This window comes from Amphiura filiformis, chromosome 10, assembly GCF_039555335.1.
Source record: "Amphiura filiformis chromosome 10, Afil_fr2py, whole genome shotgun sequence".
Lineage (NCBI taxonomy): Eukaryota > Metazoa > Echinodermata > Ophiuroidea > Amphilepidida > Amphiuridae > Amphiura > Amphiura filiformis.
In genome coordinates, this window is record NC_092637.1 from 21,332,027 (window position 1) to 21,353,732 (window position 21,706).

General features: G+C 36.3%; 1 protein-coding gene and 1 long non-coding RNA gene across 2 annotated transcripts; both read right to left on the reverse strand.

The window, feature by feature from the left end:
• Positions 1 to 5,051: 5,051 nt before the first annotated feature.
• Positions 5,052 to 8,354, reverse strand: LOC140161733 (uncharacterized). Its single transcript, XM_072185030.1, has 5 exons — positions 8,189 to 8,354; positions 7,738 to 7,998; positions 7,290 to 7,553; positions 6,490 to 6,780; positions 5,052 to 5,323 (listed from the first exon to the last, which is right to left on the reverse strand). Exons 1-5 carry the CDS (start codon positions 8,352 to 8,354, stop codon positions 5,052 to 5,054), a joined length of 1,254 nt encoding a protein of 417 aa, XP_072041131.1.
• A 4,933-nt stretch (positions 8,355 to 13,287) lies between these two features.
• LOC140162155 (uncharacterized) lies at positions 13,288 to 18,497 on the reverse strand. Its single transcript, XR_011860203.1, has 3 exons — positions 18,400 to 18,497; positions 14,225 to 14,332; positions 13,288 to 13,398 (listed from the first exon to the last, which is right to left on the reverse strand). It is a non-coding gene; the product is annotated as an uncharacterized lncRNA (long non-coding RNA).
• Positions 18,498 to 21,706: the final 3,209 nt, after the last annotated feature.

The following is a 21,706-nucleotide window of genomic DNA, read 5'->3' on the forward strand; positions in this document are numbered from 1 at the left end:
CATTCAAATTTATAGAGGTAGGCATACAAACCAAATCGGCAGCAAGAGTGAATTTCAAAATGGCCGCCATTTGGTATATGTTGGCTTATTGAGTTTAACTATGCACGTATTGTAACTTGAAACTTAAAGTGACAGAACTTTTAAAATAACCAACATCATTTGCACCCATAGCACCATTAATATTATGCTTTCAAGTAGGCATATGTACCGACTAGCTTTTCTCTACCTGGGGTGTTGAGCCGTAACCTGAAGAAGATGATGTACCAATTTGGCAGCCATATTTACATTTCAAAATGGCTGTCAGCTATAATCACCATTATAAAAATCAATAGTATATTCTTGAAGTAACACACAATTCATCTTGCTATACCACGATGCGATGCCTTTGTTTGCAGTAGTTACATCAACCACATTGTATTTTAGCTATTTCGAAAATGTCTTCCATATAGTGTTTACAATGGCGGGATTTGCACTGCAGTGAAGCAGTCGGGATGGCTCTAACCATTCAATAAACAGTCCGGTCTGACTGCCAGGCAAGGAAACATTTCCTGACCAGGCAGCACAATGCAATGCTCTATTTCAAATAGACCATCATTAATAGACCATTATTTCTTGGTTTAGAGTAATAATGTATATGATTATATTATTATCAATGGATATACAATTAGTGGTATGTTTTCATTAACTGTAATTAAAATGAAGGTAGTTTGTATAATTAATATCACATTTTCGCCCGGTCGAAAATTATAATAATTGTGATGCGAGCAAGCAAAACAGTTTGAACTCGGAAATATTAAATTTTCAGTTTCTTATAGCATATTAAAAAACATTTACAAAGCTGGATTTTAAAGAAAACCCCATTGAAATTGAACTTCCAGTTCCAAAGATATGAGTAATTTTAAAGAGGAAACAAATGGAAATATTTTCTTTCTTTGGCTCTATCTCAAAATCAATATTTCCGAGTTCCGACTGATTTTGCTTGATCGCATCAGATTATAGACGTAGATTATGTGTGTAAAGGTAGAGTTTCCCCCGACCTCTTATAAATACACCATGTCTGCCAAATTCAGAAGAGCTACACAGGTCTATGTTGCCTGCGCAGGAAACTACTGCCTGGTCTTTGAGCCAGTTTAAAAACTCACTTAAAGATGTTAGTCTCAGACGCTGTCCTCAATAACACCTCATGATCATTCATGTTGTATTATAACAGAGCTAATTGGATTCTTGAAGCAAGTATTTTTCATGTTCTTCTAGTTCTTAGACTAGTTCATGTTTTTATTTTGTTTTATCTCTTGCCCTTTCTTTTACAACTGGAACCCAAAGAATTAAATCAAAAACACCTACTTAATTACACCTACCCGCATAAAATTTACAAATCCAATAAAATACATTCTTCTTTTGGATGTCTAACAAACAAAAATACATTTTATTTAAATTGTACAATACTAAGAGAAACACCCATCGTAGTACAAATGAATACCACATGAAACCTACTTAATTATACCTACTTTACAATCTAAACATAATTTAAAATGTCAATGAAAACGCATCCTAGTTTTAGATGTCTAACAAACAGAGAATTACATTATCTTTAAAGTGTACAATGTTTTGAGTAAAAAATAATCGTGGAATAAAATAATACCGCACGAAAGCGAGCGAAATGGGACTTAAAGTCGGTTAAACTGTAACTCGATCTATAACAGAGCCACAATTTCTGACCCTAGTTCTGAATGTTGTCGATCATCCAGCTAGACATAGTAAATGCATAATATTATGGTTGCTATTTTCGTATTAGTACTATCGTCGTTGGGCAGGAAAAACCTCATAATGTGTCTTTGACCCCTGGACATATTTATAGCAAAACTGCAAACAGGTTACATAGGAGATATTGCTTTAAATATTCAGGGGCCAAAGACACACAGGAGGTTTTTCCTGCCCAGCAACGATATACATCACGTCTCATAGGCACATCTTCATAATCTTTCCAAAACCTGAGCAATTAAAATGCATCGGCAACCCCGTGACGTCACTAACTCCGTCCAAATGTAAACAGTGTTTCACCGGAGCTGGACCATTCGGCCTGCAGATGAGAATGAGACTTGGTATCGTAAGTTCATTACCATCTTAAGGGACATTTCGTGATCCAAATGCAGCCTCATCCCCCACTTTTCTCACAAAATATTGAGATTTTTATTCCAAAAGAAAGCTCTGGCTATTTTTGCAGATTCATTCGCTTGGCAAAAATATAATCAAATTTGCATTACGTTTTGTTTAGCAAGACGAAATTACAACACATTGGTCTATGGAGCAGTCTAATGCACATACTCATGCATAACTCGCGAATGCAAAATTGGAATCATCCGAACAATCTTTTTTCGTGAATATCCAATGAAGAATATTCTAAAAGAGGTTGATAGGATCACATAATACTCCTTTAAAGTAGTCATTCCGGATACAGTATCCTATACAACACAGTGGTGAAATCAACAGAACTTAAAGTAAATATCAAATAAATTTTATATACCAACCTTCATTTATTTGCAAGCTAGAGTTATTTTTGCTTCTCAAGTACAATGAGAGACCTGTTCAAATTTCATCCAGTTAATAAACAATTAAAAATGAATGAGACTATATTCAAGTCAGTATTTATTAATGCTCATCTGATACAGAGTTTTCAGTTTAAGTCAATCCTGATGTCAGTGGCTGTACCAGGAATTTTTTTTCCAGGGGGGGCTTTTGGGGAAAAGAGAATTTCAGGGGGGGCAAAGTCGACAAATTTTGCACAAAGTTGTCACAAAAAAGTGGAAATGTACGTAATTTTAGGGCTTTTGCGTGTGTGGGGGGGGACATTAATATTGGGGATGCCTCCCTTGCACCCGTAGCGCCGCCACTGCCTGAAGTCTGGCCGAGTGCAAGTACTTTCTTTAGCTGGGTTTCTTCAAATACTGAATATTCAATAATCCGTTATCATTCGTATGTTGTTATAGAAATTAGCGAGCTGTAATACAGTAAAAATCGTTCAACAAATTAAAATGAATAATAAAATAAATATATGGCATGATGACAAAAATATCGGCGGAGCCAACAATCCCTGAGTAGTATACACAATACTGGTACCTAGGTATTATAGTCGCGTCTCTAGGTAAATGGTATAAACAATAAGCGAAGTATAAGATCTAACACAGTCATATTTTCCGTAATATCATATTTGATTAAGCAAGTTTTTTCCGAACAGATGTTGAATACAATAATTATATCTATTTGCATGTTCCTGAAACATAAGACTTTACAACTGATTGTTCTTTCAAACTCTTATTATTTATTGATTTTATTGAGATCCCTTCGTCAACCTCTCGTTTACAACAATCTAGAATAATGCTGACTTATCACCACCAGAGCAACATTTACATTTAACATTTAGGACAAGGTACCGTTTAATGGGAGAAAAGGTATATGCCGGGGGTATATGGATATAATAGCTCAAACATTTTGAGCAGTGTTAATTTTTAAAAGGGGTTTTATTAGACGGCGGAAGTCTTCACTGATAGGCCGTCATTTATTTAATGGTTTACATAATTTAATTAAATGGTTTATATAAAGTTTATACGTTTATAACGAGTTTATATTATACATCCTCCATATTCGACAATAGCTTGGGATTAGAGAATAGAATATCAATTTTTATTAGACATGAAATGCGCTAACAGTAGCGGTCCTGGAGGAAGTGATTAGATTATTAAGTCCACTATCAGCGCTCTAGTATAAATCACATTACATAAATGGAAATTAATGTTTATATTATATGCTAATAAATACAAATGATATAAAGGTATTATGTAACTATACGACGTACACAAAAACACATATCCACATACCTAGAATCAGTACTGTTGTTGTGACAGGTGTGGTGATTAAAGAGGTATGGCAGAGATCCGTACCACATAGAAGAGTCCTCTAACTAACCCCTGCAAAGTTATCATTCTTTGATCTGCCGTGGCATACTCGATATTCCAGGCATCAGTACCAGTGGATTTATATTCAACCATAAAGCCCGCTACTGGAAATTCAGTTGACCATGTCCATCTCACCTGGAGCGAGTCCGCAAAAGCCCTTAACCATACCTCGTATATTATATTGTTTGTATCTTGAAATAGAAACAAAAACACATTTGAGGCATTAAAGCATAGGAATGCTCTACTCTCTAAAACACGTCCCGTTAAAAGTTATTTTCAAATTTGGTAGTGGGTCAGCGGGACGATTTTGCACTTTTCCCCATCTTGGAAATGTTGTTTACTAATAACTAGACACTATGACAGCGCTTGAGCACCAGTACAGCAAAAACAAAATTTACACATAACATACTATGGACAAATTACTTTCAGGCCGGACGGGTCTTTCATGCCGGACTCTTAGGAACATCCTGTCTTGCGGGGTAGTTGTTTTTTATGACTGAATATTACCCACTGACTACAATAGGAGAAAATACTTTACTAGGTGATATAAATCTGCTGCTTCATCGCTTCCATCAAAACAATCTGGTACAACATCACATTTCCAAGTAGCATCAATACAGCCTCCACTTGCACATTCAAACTCACTACTTGCATCACACACACAACCATCGACTTCACCACTATCAAAACCACAAGTTTACATTACAAAATACAAACCCAGACACGCATCCCCACGTGCAATCAATTCCAAACGTGTACGCCGTTTAGGACTATGCTCACAAGGCCGTGTGAATCCGTACTCAATCGACATATCGATGACGTTTTTGGTCATTTTGTGTGTGTATGGAATTTTACCTAGCAACTGAGGACGTTTAATCTATATCTCATGTATGATAGAGGACGTATTTTGCAAATGCATACATGAAATTGCGGTCGTTTTGCAGACCTCCTAAAGACGCTCTACCATTGCAGAATGGTCAACGGTTTTAATGTAAAAACTGAATGTATGTCCTCGTTTGCTGGCCAACACACCCTTCAGACACACAGCCCCACACACCCGTATAAATAATAAGAAAAGAAAAATAGGAAAAACAACATTTACACACCTGGTAGCGGAGCTGTTGTTGTGACGGTTGTGGTGATTAGCGGAATGATAGAGACTCGTATCTCATAGAATCTTCTCCTTAACACCTGCAACGTTATCATTCTTTGATCTGCAGTGGCATACGCGATATTCCACGCATCAGTACCGTCTAATTTATATTCAATCATAAAGCCCGCTACTGGAAAATCAGTTGGCCATATCCATCTCACCACGAGCGAATTCGCGAAAGCCGCTAACCGTCCTTCGTATATTATATCATTTTGATCTTTAAATAGAAACAAAAACACAAAAATGATGCTACTATTACTATAATTAAAGACAGAGATAAAAAGAATTTATCGCGTCTGATGTCACTGTCAATTATGATCCTTGATTGGTTAACACAAGTTAATAGCGCGTAAAAGGAAGGTCGATGTATCTGGTGCTGATCGGAGAAAAGGAATAGCAGTGAATGGGGAAAATTACGTACTTTTACAAGGCAAAAAGCAGCTTTTCTAGGCATTGTTGACATGCTGCCCTCGCCAAAGAAAGTTTCCTGATATAAAGACCTAACTTTTGAGATGGTTTGCATCTTTGAAAACAAACCGTGCTCGAGTTTGATTGACAGATGGCGTCAGACGCGATACATTCTTTTTATCTCTGTCTTTAATTATATTTGAGGCATATATTCCAGCAAAGGAATGCAATATAAAAACACGCCAATATACAGCCTTGAAAAGAAGTAATGAATATTTTGATGTAGCGAATTTGCATAAAATGGCGGATTTAAGTTTTCTGGAGGGCAAAGTGTCGGAGTTTATGCAACATTGTTCTGTTATAATAAAATTTATTGGGGTTTGAGGTGATATTTTCTAAACTCCGTCATCAATTGGGTTCATCAGGGCTGATATTCACTCTTATTGCACCAGTTTTGAAAAGGGGAGGAGCTTAAATATGGCTTTTATACGTGGAACGTACTCAGAAAGTTTAAATGGTACATTGGGTTTAAATAGCTTTAAATGTTTTAAACTTACATTATAAAAACGCCTGCGTGGATTTCAGGTTGTCAAATAAACTCGCGCTATAAGAAAACCGCTAAGTACAATAATAAGTGTACATTTCTTGTGTTTAAGTTAAGGCAAAATCACCTCAAACCCCACAAAATTAATAACAACAGAACAATGTTGCCCAAATTCGGACATTTTGCCCCCCTCCCCACCCATAAAAGCTCAAATATAGCCTCCTTCAATTCATGATACGAACACCATGATAAGTCATGTAAAACACATTAATCAAAACAATAATTGACACCCTTTCCCGACACACCACAATTAACATTTAGCCCATGCAGTTTTTTCAGACTTCTTGCATATTAGCTTTGGCACTTCGTGAAAACCATTCCATACTTATTGTCAAGTCTGTATACGGAATCCAATGGAGAAAATACTTCACCAGGGGATGTTGATAGTTCCATGGTCATTGTCATTGTTGGTGTTGGAGTAGTGAGGAGACATAAATCTGTTGCTTCATCGCTGCCATCAAAACAATCTGGTTCACCATTACATTTCCATATCATAGCGATACATCCTCCATCAGTACACTCAAAGTCACTACTTGGATCACACACACAACCATCAACTTCATCACTGTTGTCCGCACAGTCAGTAGAATAATCACAGCGCAACACTGCAGGAATACATTGGTGTCCTTCTGCACATTTGAATTCATCTTCAGCACACTCAACTGTAAGCAGGAAAATAGGCTGTCACCACAAGTTTGCACTATACTACTTTTTGTGAAGTATAGGTCTATAAAATACACACCCAGACACGCACACCTCTCACGTGTAATAGCCTCCAAACGTGGACGCCATTTAGGACTTTGCAAACAAGGCCGTCTGAATCCGTACTCAATAGACATACCGAGGACGTGTTCCGCCTTTTGTATTGTTGTGTATAATTTTTCCAACTGCGGAGGTTATTTCTCACGTACGATAAAGGACGTATTTTGCAAATACATTTTACATGCAATTGCGGTCATTTGCAGACCTCCTTGAAGCGAGGACGGCCCACCGTTGCAGAGTGGTTCACAGTTTGAATATTAAAAAAACGAGTGTGTGTGTTGGGGGGTGTGGTGGGGTAGTTTGGGGGGTGTGTCTGTGTGTACTCGTTTGCTGGCAAACACCTACGCACTCCCACACCCCACCCTCACGTACAAAAAAGGGGAAAATAAGATAAACAACATTCACACACCTGGTATCGAGATTGTTGTCGTGACAGTTGTAGTAATAAGCGGAACGATAGAGATCCGTACGTTATATAGCCCTCTCGTCAACCCCTGCAACGTTATCATTCTTTGATCTGCCGTGGCAAACTCGATATTCCACGCATCAGTACCATCTAATTTATATTCAATCATAAAGCCCGCTACTGGAAAATCAGTTGACCATGTCCATCTCACCAAGAGCGAATCCGCAAAAGACATTAACCATACCTCGTATATTATAACATTCTGATCTTTAAATAGGAACAAAATACATCAGTGTTGCTGGATCATGTCATCATTCAAGACTAAGAAATTGAGGAACGTCGAGTCTCCATTAAACGTGAGTACTTTTTACATGGATATGTTTTATAGAACTTAAGCTACGAACAACACATCAGTATCGTATGTATAGATATACATTAAATAATCACATACCTAGCATCGGTACTGTTGTTGGGACGCTTGTTGCTATAAGCGGGATGACAGAGATCCGTACCTCATACAGTCCTCTTATCAACCCCTGCAACGTTATCATTCTTTGATCTGCCATGGCATACTGGATATTCCACGCATCCGTACCATCTATTTTATATTCAATCATAAACCCAGCTACTGGAATCTCAGTTGGCCATATCCACCTCACCAGGAACGAGTCCGCAAAAGACTCGACCACATGCCATATTATAACATTCTGATCTTTAAGGGAACAAAATACATCAGTGTTGCTGGATCATGTCATCACTCAAGACTAAGTAATCGAGAATCGTTGAGTCTCCATTAAACGTGAGTACTTTTTACATGTTTACATGGATATGTTTTATAGAACTTTAGCTACGAACAAAACATCAGTATCGTATGTACAGATATACATTAAATAATTACATACCTGGTATCGGTACTGTTGTTGGGACGCTTGTTACGATAAGCGGAATGATAGAGATCCGTACCTCATACAGTCCTCTACTTAACACCTGCAACGTTATCATTCTTTGATCTGCCGTGGCATACTCGATATTCCACGCATCAGTGCCATCTATTTTATATTCAATCATAAAGCCCGCTACTGGAAATTCTCTTGACCATGTCCACCTCAATACGAGTGTGTCAGAAAAAGCCGTTAACCACCCGTTATATATAAAATCTGGTCCTTTAATTAGAAACCAAAATATACAAAATATCATGCATTATCATAATAAAAGAAACAAAATAAACAAACGCTATGTACATATTGTAACCAAAACAATCATACAATTTAGACAATTAAGTTGTAGAATATTAGAAAAACATGTCGCTTATCGATTGTATTGATGTTTACTTTGTAGTCAAGGTAATATTTGTGACTAATTTTGCATTTTTCTCAAAATATAACTACACACTGGTAACAAAAGTTATGTATATTATAGGGGCAAGGAATCCAATTACTTCACTGAAATTTCAGTGATTCAAGACAAGTAGTTCATTATATATGTTAAGAAATGAGGTACATTCTAACGGTAACTCTTTTCTTATCATAAACAACGTACCACTTGTCTTGAGTCACTGAAATTCCAGTGTAGTAACTGAGTTCCTTGCCCCTATAATATACATAACTTTTGTTACCAGTGTGTTATTATTTTTTGAGATAAATACAAAAATAGTCACAAATTTATAAAGGGGTGTAGTACCACCTTAAGCTAATACATACGATTTATTCAATAGAATCGGTGATATACACGCGACGATATGGTCAATTGTGTAATGTAGTCCTAAAACAGCTTGAGCCACTTTCGTGTCTTTGTGTAGCAAATGTGACTGAATTGATTTGAATCACGAACCATCTGGTCGGTGCTCTTACGATGGGTAATTTAAGAAAATGGGAAATTTGAAGTAGTTTTTAATTTTAAAAAATGAAAGAAATATCATATCATTTGAGTGTAAATTATGTGAAATCTTTGACGATAAGCATGAAACTTCATTTTACACGGTACAATCTTGATATAAAAATCGGGCAGTTAAGTAATTTTAGCATAGCGTTTAAACCTAAATTAGGAAAGAACCCGTGTTTCTCTGTTAACCAATATAAATATATATATTGCTAATTTCGCTGCATATAACATTTAGGCTACGTCTCCTTTTATTCTTTCTGAAGAGCACAACTTTCTTTTGAAAAAGCAATCATAGTTGACAAGTTTGATAGGAATGAACTATTATTAGTATTTTCAGGAAAAGGTGACAATTATTTGAAATCAAAAGAATGACGATATGGGAAAAATTGACTAACCCGTAGGCCTACATGTTACTCCATCTCCAGTGAAACCGGTATTACATTCACATGTGAAAGATCCGACGGTGTTGGTACAAGCAGCATTTGTGTCACAGTTATCAGTACCTGCCGCACATTCATCAGTATCTGTACAAAAATGTATGAAAATAAGATATTTTTGTCGAAATGACTATTACTTTTCTTAAGAATTAGCACTTTTTGGTGTATTAAAAGATGCATTACGTGATATAGAACAACTTTAAGGACACATGTCAGTATAAGTGTTAATAGTGCCGTTTATATTATTAGGTTAAGCGCGTAATGGTCTGGGTAGTAGTCGTAATATTATATACATATGGAAGGGTTTCTATACAAAAACGATTCTCTTATAAACCATCATGAGTAGTATAGATACTACCATAGTCCTAAAATCAATATTGTATTTTGGATTATTTTTTATAATTTCCGTTTTAAGGGTCATGACCCAGGGGTCGAGGGGTCGGGCTATGGTAGTATCTATACTACTTCATGCGCACATTTTCCACCCATACTGCAGTTACTGTCCGTTTTCCTATACACAATACACAGTGCTCTCACCATTGACGCGTGACCTCTACAAATGATGTGTGTTGGAAGAATGGACACTTGCCTAGTTAACATCACTGTGTGAAAAATAACCAGCCAATATTTTATTTATTCTCTTTAACTTCTAGCAAATATGTTTCTCTAACATGACCTAAAATTACAGCTAGGTTAGATGTTCAGAAATGGTCGCACTTTTGTAAAATATGAGTGAGGGCAAAGCATAGCTAGCTCATAGCTAGCCAACTCCCCGTGTTAATTGAATGGAGATTTGACCGAAAATATTGAGCTATATTGGTAACGGACCGCTCCGTTCTGAAGGATGCCACAAAAAACGGTACAAGCTACATTTAAACTATTCTAAATAGGTTCTAGAAAATATAGTTTTGTAACATGTCCTAAATTTTAGCTAATTTAGATGTTTGGAGAGGGTCGCACTTTTGTGTTTTAGGAAGGATATGTAAACGACAGATAACACCAAAAATATGAAGAAATTATTTCCAAACCGTGTTAAGTCAACAATCATTATGTTGCTCATTTTGAAGAATGCTGGTTAACAAAAAGCAGGTCTTTGTCTCATTTCGTGAACAAAGGTACACATACCATTGTTTCCTTTCGTTTCCATTATAATCGGTTACCCAACTGAAGCTATAATACCAGCTTTATTGCGATGTCGCACATTGAAAACAGACACTTGTGCACAACCAGAGAAGATCTGATTTAATCAGTTGAGCTGCTTCAATGGGTGTTATCTTGGTTTAATAGCTTTTAATGGGGTTTAAGTCCTGCAAAGGTCGAGATGAATTCTACTGTAGACATGACTGCATCATGCTCGATACACCTGAGCACACATTTTCGTCCCAAGAGCTTCCAAGCAGAGAACAACAAGCAGTGAATGTCTTCACACAGTCTTTGATTACACTACACGGTTGAGTGCATAGCAATGTAGGAGCTGTGAAGCTTCTAGCTAAAAAATGGGCCTCTTTGATTGGTTTTGTCGAAACCTCAAGTGTTCCCTTAATCCAATCAGAATTTTTTTTATATCAAACGAAAGCTAACACTTCCCCTAAAAACACTTTCCGGCACTAGGTCAACAGATAACACAATTCAATGTTATAGCAAGGCGAATGTGGAAAATCTGTTGAATAAAAGAGCACACTTATATTATCCATATACTAGCGTCATTTGAATGAGCAATGACCAATTCTCTTTAAATTGCAAATCTTCTGCAAAAACTATTTTCGCCTGTTTTGTCATACGGTTGTAAATTCAATGAACTATGACTTTTAAAAAGAGCGCTTACAAATTGATATGTTGTAAATGCCCAGTCAAAATAACAGAAAGCTTGCGATTTCCAAACATAGTGATCGTAACGCCAGTCTATCTATACAAAAACACTCTCCTGTGATGGAGCGATGCCGCTTATTTAGCCAGTACAGTATTGAAGATTTTGCACGTACAAAATGAACATGCCGTGCTGACAACGAAGAAAATGCACAAAATTAGTCTTTTTTACAACATTAGTTAGTCAAGTATATTGAACATATGAAGGAAAGTCTAAGTTACAATGATCCTTTTTGTTTGTAAGAAGTAGTTATAACGGTTCAATAATATTCAACCCTGAGGTTGGGGGGGGGGACAAAGGCAAATATTTGATGGGCATCTTTCCAATAACACGCTCTAAAAAGGCTTAGGAAAACAGAACAGAAACGTTCAAATATGCTAAATTTCCTGTTCGCTTATTGCACCCAATATACAAAACTTGTACCAATGGGGCATCGTTTATGTAAGTAGATAGTTATAATACTAATGCACTATTTTCAAAAGCTAATTGGAATCGACATAATAGTTAACAATAATTATTTAAAAAAATTGTGATATGGAACAAAATAGACTAACCATGGCATGTTACTCCATCTCCAGTGTATGCAGAACTACATGTACATATGAAGGATCCGTCGGTATTGCTGCATGCAGCATTTATGTCACAATTATCAGTATCTGTAGCACACTCATCAATATCTGTACAAAAATATATGAAATACTCGTAAAATAAGTTTTGAGAACACATAAAAAATCATCAAATAGATCACTGATATAAGGGGGATTTCAACAAAAGTATTTTTGGCGGGATGCTCATCATACCCAAGCATCCCACCAAAAACATTGGTTTAAAATACTCTCGACTTAAACAATAATTGCTTAAACATATGAATGGGTCAATAATACGAGTTTATTTCTGTTCTATTTGATGCTGAAACATAATTCTTGATAGATTTGAATTCATTAGATCTTGGTCAACTGTGACATTCGTTCAACAACTACAATTTCATGCATAAAATATTTATTTTGTTTCTGTTTTCTGTTTTATTGTTCAACCCTCTATGTATCCGAGTAAAAAAATAAAATCTAGTCAATATTCCGTGTAAACCGTTCTCTCTCGCATACATTGTGCAACTGTCAAATGCAACGCCTGCCCCAGGGTACCCGGGGTCCGGAGATATGACCCTGGACTTAACATCATGTAATCTGGGACTTGACCTTAAAAAAATTTCCGACTGGGTTTTGGCCGGGAACTGTCAATTCCAATGTTGATAAGTCTAGCAAATGAACCTATAAATATCTATCTTTAAAATTTCAAAGAAGTCCATGCATAACGTGGCTAAGGAACATGCTTTAAAGACTTTATCTTGTGAATAGTTAACGATATTAAACGTCTCTGTTTAAACCTGTTAAACCAAATTGTTTAAATGAAATGTGTGCATTTAAACGGAAATTGCTTAAACTCGAAAACTATTGTTCTGAAATAAGAGTGTACTCTGAACGAAAATTTTCGGATCGCTACGCTCGCCGTAATAGCTACCCCCCCTTGGGTGCATTTCACCCGACTGATTGACAAAAGTGTTGGGGTGGAAAAAGGTGGTCTGAGACAGACCGATTAACTTTGACACCATGTTGTCATCTATTTGACTTAAAGAAACTATTACTAACATAGAACAAAATAGCTGGACAATGTCAGTTTATAAACCATTGCAACATATCACATTACACAGATATCCACTACATCCAACATAAATATGTATTCATTGTCGTTGAAGATATTGAAGCTATCAATCAATCTATCTATCTATCTAACTTACCAATATCACACAAGTATCCACTCCGTCCAACAGGACATATGCATACATAGTCGTCGAAGCTATAATTCCTCTCGGAGTATAATATATATTCGCATGTACCCCCATGTTGACATGGATTTCCCTCACAAGGATCTGTTTAGCCAATACAACATTTGTTGTCATTAGTATGCTAAACTATGACCAAACCTTGATCACCCTGTAATAAAACTGCTTAGAGATCTTAAGCAAATTTTGTTGGACTCTGACACATTGTCGGTCACAATACATACCTTAGATCGATGACACCATATCTGGGACAGAGACTGATGAACTTTGGCATTGCGTTATCATTAGAAGAGGAGCCAGGAGGAATTGTGGTTTGGGGATATTCCCAGTCAAGATAAGAAATCACAGACATTTGCAATTTTTGGGAACAAATTTCCAGCTTATTCTATTCAATCTCCGTAATGTTAACAGATAATTCAAAACTGACAAAAGCAGAAAGTGGTGGGGAGGGTTTTCTTTTGCACTCGCAAAATACCAACAACTAATATTAAGTTGAAACGTAATATTTAGATTAGATTAGTGATTTCCTTTTTCATATTTAACCAACAATCCGATGAAAAATCGAAACTACCTGGTCCTGGACATGTCTCATGTACATAATAATGTAAAATAAATGTAATGTGATGGATGGGATATTATGCATCTGTCAAAGCCAACTGCGGCACCTTGGTACCAGGGGATATGACCCGGAACATCATGTAACCCGGGACTTGAGTAAAAATTTGTCGGAGAGGGGGTGTTGGTCAGTAACTGTCAATCCTAAAGTCTAGCAAATGAACTAATAACCTTCTCTGCATACATCGGAAAAATTAAAGGTATTTTTAAGATTAAAAGTAACACAACAGTGATATGGTTAGCAGATTGAACGCTACATCATTACAGTAATATGAAAGACATTAAATAATAAAAGTACCCGATTCAGTTGTCAGTTCTACTGTGCTTGAAGATTCTGTTGTCATGGATGTACTTAATCGTTCAGTTGTGGATGATTCTGTTGTAGCCATTTTCATCGTGGTTGGACCTTATAGTTGAAAAAAATAACACAAATTAAATCATCCAAAAATTAAACAATTGTTTTCGCTTTTGATTTAAGGGTGGTCTTAACCCTTAATGGCAAATTATTAAACAGTTTAATGACATTCAACAGTCGTAGATTTTTTGAAGTATGCATTATAATACAAATTTTATGGGAAAATATTCAAAATTGATATTTTTGATATTTAACAGTCCTCAAAGTAAACTTTATAATGATATGTACTTAAAGTATATGTAGCTGGGAGGAAAAGCCGACGATCATTTAAAAATTTGACTTTTCGTATTGAAGGTACATATTTTTCCCGAAAGGACCTAGAATTATTAGAAAAATACTGTGCAAACGTTGCTATCCGAGTCCTTAAGCATATCATTCTTTAATGTTTAATGAACAAGCGATGATTACATCAGAATTGTTTATCTTTTAGACGTATGGCTACTTTTTACCAACATAACACTGTCTAGTAAAGGGTATGGGTGGTTCAAATCCCTTCTGCGGATTTTCATTGTTAAGGGCTTGGATAGCAACGTTTGAATAGTGGTTTTGGAGCACATTAGACATATCGAATCGCATTCTAAAAACGAGTGATGTCCTTCCGATATCAAATAATTTAGATTTTTTTGAAATTCGAGGTATAATAAAAAATGTTATGGCATATTATTAAAAATTGATATTTTTGATATTTAATAGGCCTCGAAGTGAAGTAAACTGTATACATGTATATCTAATGATATGCACATAAAGTGTATGTAGCTCGGATGAAAAGCCGACGATCATTTAAAAATCTTGACCTTTCGTATTGCGCCAAAGAATGAAGGCACCAGTTATGTTAAAATTAAAACAAGCAGCAAGTGCCTGTAATATTGAGGTCTGATTTAAGACTTCATTAATTTTGTGAAACACTCCAACAAAACCAGAACGATGTCGCCAGACAGGTTTTTGAGTTATAGGCGAGATGACATCCCCATAAAAAGTTCAAAATTTGAAATTCTGAGTTTCATGGTTCTTGACTGTGGGACTAATTTGACTTTCAAATCCTTGAATATACTTATTGAGAACAGTTTAACTAATTTAGGATAATCCTATTCAAACTTGTGTAAAACAGAAAACTATTGTGCCACTTCTCAGAATAGCATTTTTTTACCAAATGATCCATATATTGAAAAGTAATCTTAATTTACTAGTTCGTCTCAAAGCCCCAGCCCGCATCAAATAAATTAGCCCGTTTTTTTGTCCGTTATTCCGTCTTTTCCGCTGGTTTTTTTTTTCAAATCCACCACACAAATCGTAAATCTCAACAAAATTCTTCATCTTTAGCACATTGAAACCTCCTTGAGAGATTAAAAGGTGGTCTGCTATTGTCAAAAAGTTCGCTCATATTGGTAGAACACCAGCGCTGTCACCTTCGAGGCCTTATTTCACCATTTTTATGAAGAGCACTCCATTGTAGTTTCCTCTTGTGGATGTGGCTTGGGAATAGTTCCTTGAACGGTGTTTCTTCTCTTTGATCGTACTTACAAACAATCAAAAAGCTTATAATTAAGCCTATGAATAACAGGGCTTAATCATTGTTTTTTAATGATTGTAAATTTCACAGCAATTCAGCTTTTAGCTGCTACCGTGTCTTTTAATAAACCATGAATGAAAGCTACACCAGTAAGTGCCACACCGTTGCAACGGTTGACCTGGGTGATGTAAGGCAGCAGGCAGGACTAGTGCAGAGCTTTGAAAAGTGTCAGTGAGGTATTTTTAAAAGCCTCTGCTTCCCACTTCAATTGGGAAGTAGTGGGCGCAAAAACCTCTATTCTCGCACTCAGCTATAAGGTCTTGATATTTGCTTTGTTCAGGCATACATTGGACTGGTTCTCCTCCATTGAAACAATGAGTTCAATTATAATTACTCTTCTTGTCCTTTCAGAGTAGATGGTAATGTCAGGACGTTTAGCTGCCTCTGCTATTTTGGAAAGGGAACACTATTTGTTTGTGTTCTGCATCTATTAGGACTTCTCAGTCGTTGGCCGTTTGTAAGATGTTTGTACATTCCTTCTTTAGAAGATGCAAGGTTAGGTTCCTGTAGGCTGTACCATCTGCAGTGCGGAATGTGATAGTAGCGATGTAGTTTGTATTGTCTGACATACCATGTTTCCTTTGGTTAGCCTCATCGATGAAGGGCATCACAATGTTCATGACGCCAGTTGTATCGACCACTTTGAAATGAGAGGTTGCAGCCATTTAGGATATGGATTAGTGTACAGTTGCTGTGATGGCATAGCTGGCAGGATCCTAGATTGGTTTTACCCCATAATCTCAGATTCGTGGTGGTTGGCAGTTGGTCATGTATGGCGTTAATATGGAACGACAACAGGTCGGGTGTCCACACGTACAACAGCTTCTTCCATGATGTGTCAACTTGCATTCCCAAGTCCCACATGAGCCACTGTCCCTGCTTAGCACAATCATATTGGTAGATAAGCATTATCATCTTCATCCACATCTTTGACAAAACCGGTCAAGCACTTCCTGTGCTCCTGCGGTTTCATGTCTTTGATTAGCTTCTGCTTCTTTCTAAAGTCAAGGTCTGCTCTACCTGTCTGTCTCTGATCTAGTTAACTCCGTTCCAACCATCTGATTTGCTTTGCCTTCTTTGCACAGAGTTTGAATGCTTCAATCTATAGAGTGTTTGCTGAGATGGTACTTGGTGACCTGAATGCACTTTACAGAAGTGGTGAGCCTCTTTAGCTGTATACCGTATATATTCCTACTTCGGTACAGGGCGGTGTTGATTGGTAGTGCATCGGCTTACTCCAGGCCATCGATTCAAGTGTCTCCAGATTCTCGAGGAACGTAATTAGGAAGTTACAGATGGTGAATTCTAATGACAGTTTTGGGTATTATTGCGTTGTTGTAGATCCATCTTTATGATACCGCTGAGTTGGCTCTTGTGAGTCATGTCCGTTGTTTTTAGCTTAACATTGTTTGGATCATCGTGGCTTTATTTCTGGAATGATCAAAAAATCTTTAAAAAGTCCACACTCCACGTTAGGTTTTTAACTGGAAAGGCTTTCAGACGAACTTTTTAAATTAAGATGGACTAATGTTGGTATCATTTTAAAGCTTATTGCCTAATGCTTACATTTAGGGCCTATATTGAACTCGTAAAATGTCAAAAATGCAACTGGTTAATGGTTTCGTCAGAGTGTGTCACATGTGTTGAAATTGGTTGAGAAAAAAAACCGGTGATCTAACACCTAAGGAAGGAACTTTTATGCTCCAATCAGTGAAAGCACGACGCTAATCAAAAGGCGCTAGTTATCTTGTTTGAGAAAAAACAACTTTTGAATTTGCGTCTTCCTTTGGTTTTTGGATCATCGTGTCTTTATTTCTTGAATGATTTCAACAGATGAGGTCTTAAATCCGAGCTAAAAGATGCCGCCTTTGGCTGGTCTTTCTAATTCACGGTTGTTTGCCCGGGGTTGTTTGATGTGATTATTTATTAATTTTTCTAACAAAACATTATATAATGTTCAATTCTAGACCTGGACAATGCCAACAGCTATCACACTAAACACATATATTTTGTAGCTATTTTTAACATAGATTTTCGTTTCTATTTTTATATAATTATTCATCTTTTTCTGCTTTTTTGTGGTATTTTTTATTCTATAAACTATACATTTGTGTGCACATTGAGGGAGCTATTTACATATATTTTAAATTTAAATTAGCTAAATAAGATAACTTATTCCTTACATTTCATGATAAATTTCTTTTAAAAAAGTCCTTGCCATTTGTTAGTCTTTTTCTGATGTTCTAATACCGTGTATACCCCTTCTAAAGATGCAAACACGATTTAAGATAAATAGCGCCATCATTGGTCAACTTTTCATCAAAATGACTCAGTTTTACATGCCATCAAACAACCATGAGTAATGACATATTGTCTCTGTTAAGGATATACACTAAGTAGAGTAAAGTAACTGGTACCTTACTCGTTTTGCGTACTATAATTCGTTCTCATTCAGGGTTGATTTCCTACATTTTTACAGCATGCTTACAATTTGTTTCGTCGGAGTTATCACCACAATCATCATGCCCATCACATATTTTGTCACGAGGAATACAACGTATGTTATCACATCGTATCTCGCCTTCTCGTAGACATGGACCTGTATGGGTTTAAGTTAAAGTTTGCAGTTTAGTTGTTACCATCTCAACGAAGTCATTGCATGATTAACTGGTGTGGACTCTACATTATGTTATGTAGTTAATAAATTAACTGTTTCTCATCTTTTGTTAATAATCTTCCAACGATAAATCATAAGGGTTTGCATCCAACAGAACTTCGTATATAAGGTACATCATCGTGTTCACCATAAAAACGCTGTTAAGCTGTGGGCATTGGACACTTTGTGACAAATGCAGGCGAACTTCCATACATATAATATGTCCAAAATATATATATACCAAATTACAAATTACTCGTCTGATCAAGTGTTAAAGAAACTTACAATTCATCACCGACCTATCATTGGGAATTATACTACAGAAAACTATATTATTACAAAACACGCGATCAATAACATTTCAAGAAAATAAAAAAAAAATTATATGAGAAGGATATTCTTTGTATTCAGAATGCTCTCATGTTACAGTGTGCAGACTTTGCCATCCAATCCATCCAATAATTCCTTAATAGATCGTTTTCATTCGTAACACATCAATAGATACAAACACCAAAGTTTATTTCTTGAATTTCAGCTCCTTTGGACATTGAATTATATGTTACCGTGCTGTAAATAGTATTCATACACTCCTTGATAGTTAGAACCAATCAGAGCCTCCGTTAGAAAATTACTAGCCGTGCATAAATATTGTACAATTGCATGGGCGCTCAATCCGCGTAGTACGCGTGGTGCTTTCGGACGCGTTCATTTTTCTTGCGGGTGGATGAATTTATATTTCCTTGCTTTTTCCAACAATTTTAGTGACAATTTTATTATAAAAATAGCAAAAATCACGAGATTTTTTTCTCGTGTATAAAGTAGGTTAATAAATGCGTATGACTTGTTGCTCGAGAAATTTTACAAAACAATGCACTTGTACTGAGATGTTGATACGTCTAATGCACTCCTCCTTCGAGGATCGTGCATTAGACGCATCAACATCTCAGTACACGTGCATTATTGTGTACAATTTCACTCCCAACAAGTCATACTCATGTATTAACCTATAAATGTGACCCGGCAGCACAAATGAGCCGTAAATTCCCTAAATTGTATTCTGATTTACGGTGTAAAATGTGTACGAAGGTCGTATTCATCGGTAACTTAAGCTGGCCCGACATCGATCTCATTTTGATAGTGAAACACTAATCAATTATCCTACTGTTGAAGTGGATAATAAGCTTCTACCTTAGATGGCTATAAAACTTTTAATAGCTCTGGTCTTTGTTTGCTTTTGCTAAATCCTGTTCAAGTGGTGGGTTACCAGGCATTGTATTTTGTATAGGTATGCATATAACCAACAATTAACAATGAGAGAACTTTCTTAAACCTCGTTGACTTGGGGATGATTTGAAATGACCGCCAATTATGACTCTTTGATATTTATTGCCAGCAATGTGGAAAAAGAGACACACGTAGAAACGAAAAAAGCTATTATTTTGTTGAAGGAGCAAAGTTGAACAAACCATAACCCCGCTTCTGGATATCGTTTGAAGTCAAATGATATACCATTTTAAAGTTTATGATGTTTATTTTTTAACACGAAATAAAACAAAAATTGACCGGGGAGGAATTTACGGCTCATTCTCCGTGAACGGTCACAAATAAACATTGGAATATGTCTTTCATAAACTGCTGAAACTGAACTGAAAAAAAGGTTATGCACACAAACATTATGTAGAATTATGTTTCTGATGGTATAAAAATCTAATCTGGACGGCGTTTATCGCATTGCATGAGAGGAAATATTTTTTTCTTATTATAAATATTCTAACCAACTCACACAAGGTAAGTCCAGCGCCCAGATCTGGTCATAACGATGAAATCACAACAGGGTGGCGTCGAGCCGATGTGCTGTAGAGAGTAGTAGTGGTTTACAATGTGTTCAAAGTAGCACTGCGGAAAATCGAGCCGCTCAACTACCAAATTCTGGTTCTGGGGTAGAATATAAGTGCTTTGAATGCACGATAGAATTTTAACCAAGAGAAAATGACGAATTCTTCGGTACGTTTTAACACATAAAGGAATAAGATATTGATTTAATGGTGTGATCCCTTCCATTTTAATAGGTTTGTATTTGGATAGCTGCTTGCTTAGACAACATTTTACTCACACTCATTTTCATCTATCTTCGTAACTGGGCAATCTACATATCCGTCGCAAAAATATTTCTCTTCAATGCATGGCCCCGTAGGTGAACAGGGACGGTAATATAAATCACAAGGACCTGGGAAGAAGAAAAATAGGCCTTTCTAAAGTAAGTATTCCGAGTAGTACATGTATTAGTAATTACCAATAAATCAAATCAACTTATATATGACATCATCAATAAACAGCAAAATAAGTGAAAAAGAGAACGGAAGAAATTCAATCAGATTTATATTGCGTAAACTGTGTTTCTAGAAAATTCCGTAGTGACAGATTTGTGTTTCTAATCGGTTGGAAAGCAAAATTATAAGCTCAAAAGAACAATCTACCTTGAGTTGTCGTTAAGAATCTTGTGGTAGTTGACAATTCAATGACACCCCGTGTCGTGTATGGATTCGTTGTAGCCTCTGGTGTTGTTGAGCCTAAATAACAATAAAAAACAAAAACAAATTGAAGGATTGAAAACGGATCTAAATAAAATTATGTAAGATACAAACATTTGAAACAAATGTTACCTTCCATTAACTAAGAGGATTGACATTTCGTGTAGCACATGATGTGTTTGCTTGTTTACGTTATAGTGTGGTTGTCCCAATAGTTCAACTTGTGCTCACAGTACTGTTAGGACATATTTTCGCTGTCGGGATGACGTCCCAAAAGTGTAAGATGCAGCAACAATAACCCCATGTTTGCATCTACTATTATATGGTGTGTATGTGTTTTTGAAACAAATGTCGGATATCTGACAACTCGCATTGCGCCAACGCAGGTATGATAAAAAATCATCGACCGGTTCTTGATATTATGCACTATATTATATAAAATTATACGTAAATCAAAAATGATACTAAAATGAGTAAAATTCATCTTACAATTGATCTCATCTGAGTTATCGTCACATTCATCTTTCCCATTACATCTCAGGTCAGAGGAAATACATCGTAAATTAGCACATCGAAAATCATCTTCTTGTAGACATGGACCTATAAGA

Excerpts from the sequence above, each read along its gene's own strand:
- LOC140161733 (XM_072185030.1), bottom strand. The coding sequence starts at position 8,354 with ATGATTGAATATAAAATAGATGGCACTGATGCGTGGAATATCGAGTAT. Across the intron at positions 7,554-7,737 it reads AACAACAGTACCGATGCTAG|ATCAGAATGTTATAATATAC; the intron begins GTATGTGATTAT and ends TCCTATTTAAAG. Across the intron at positions 6,781-7,289 it reads GACAACAATCTCGATACCAG|TTGAGTGTGCTGAAGATGAA; the intron begins GTGTGTGAATGT and ends TCCTGCTTACAG.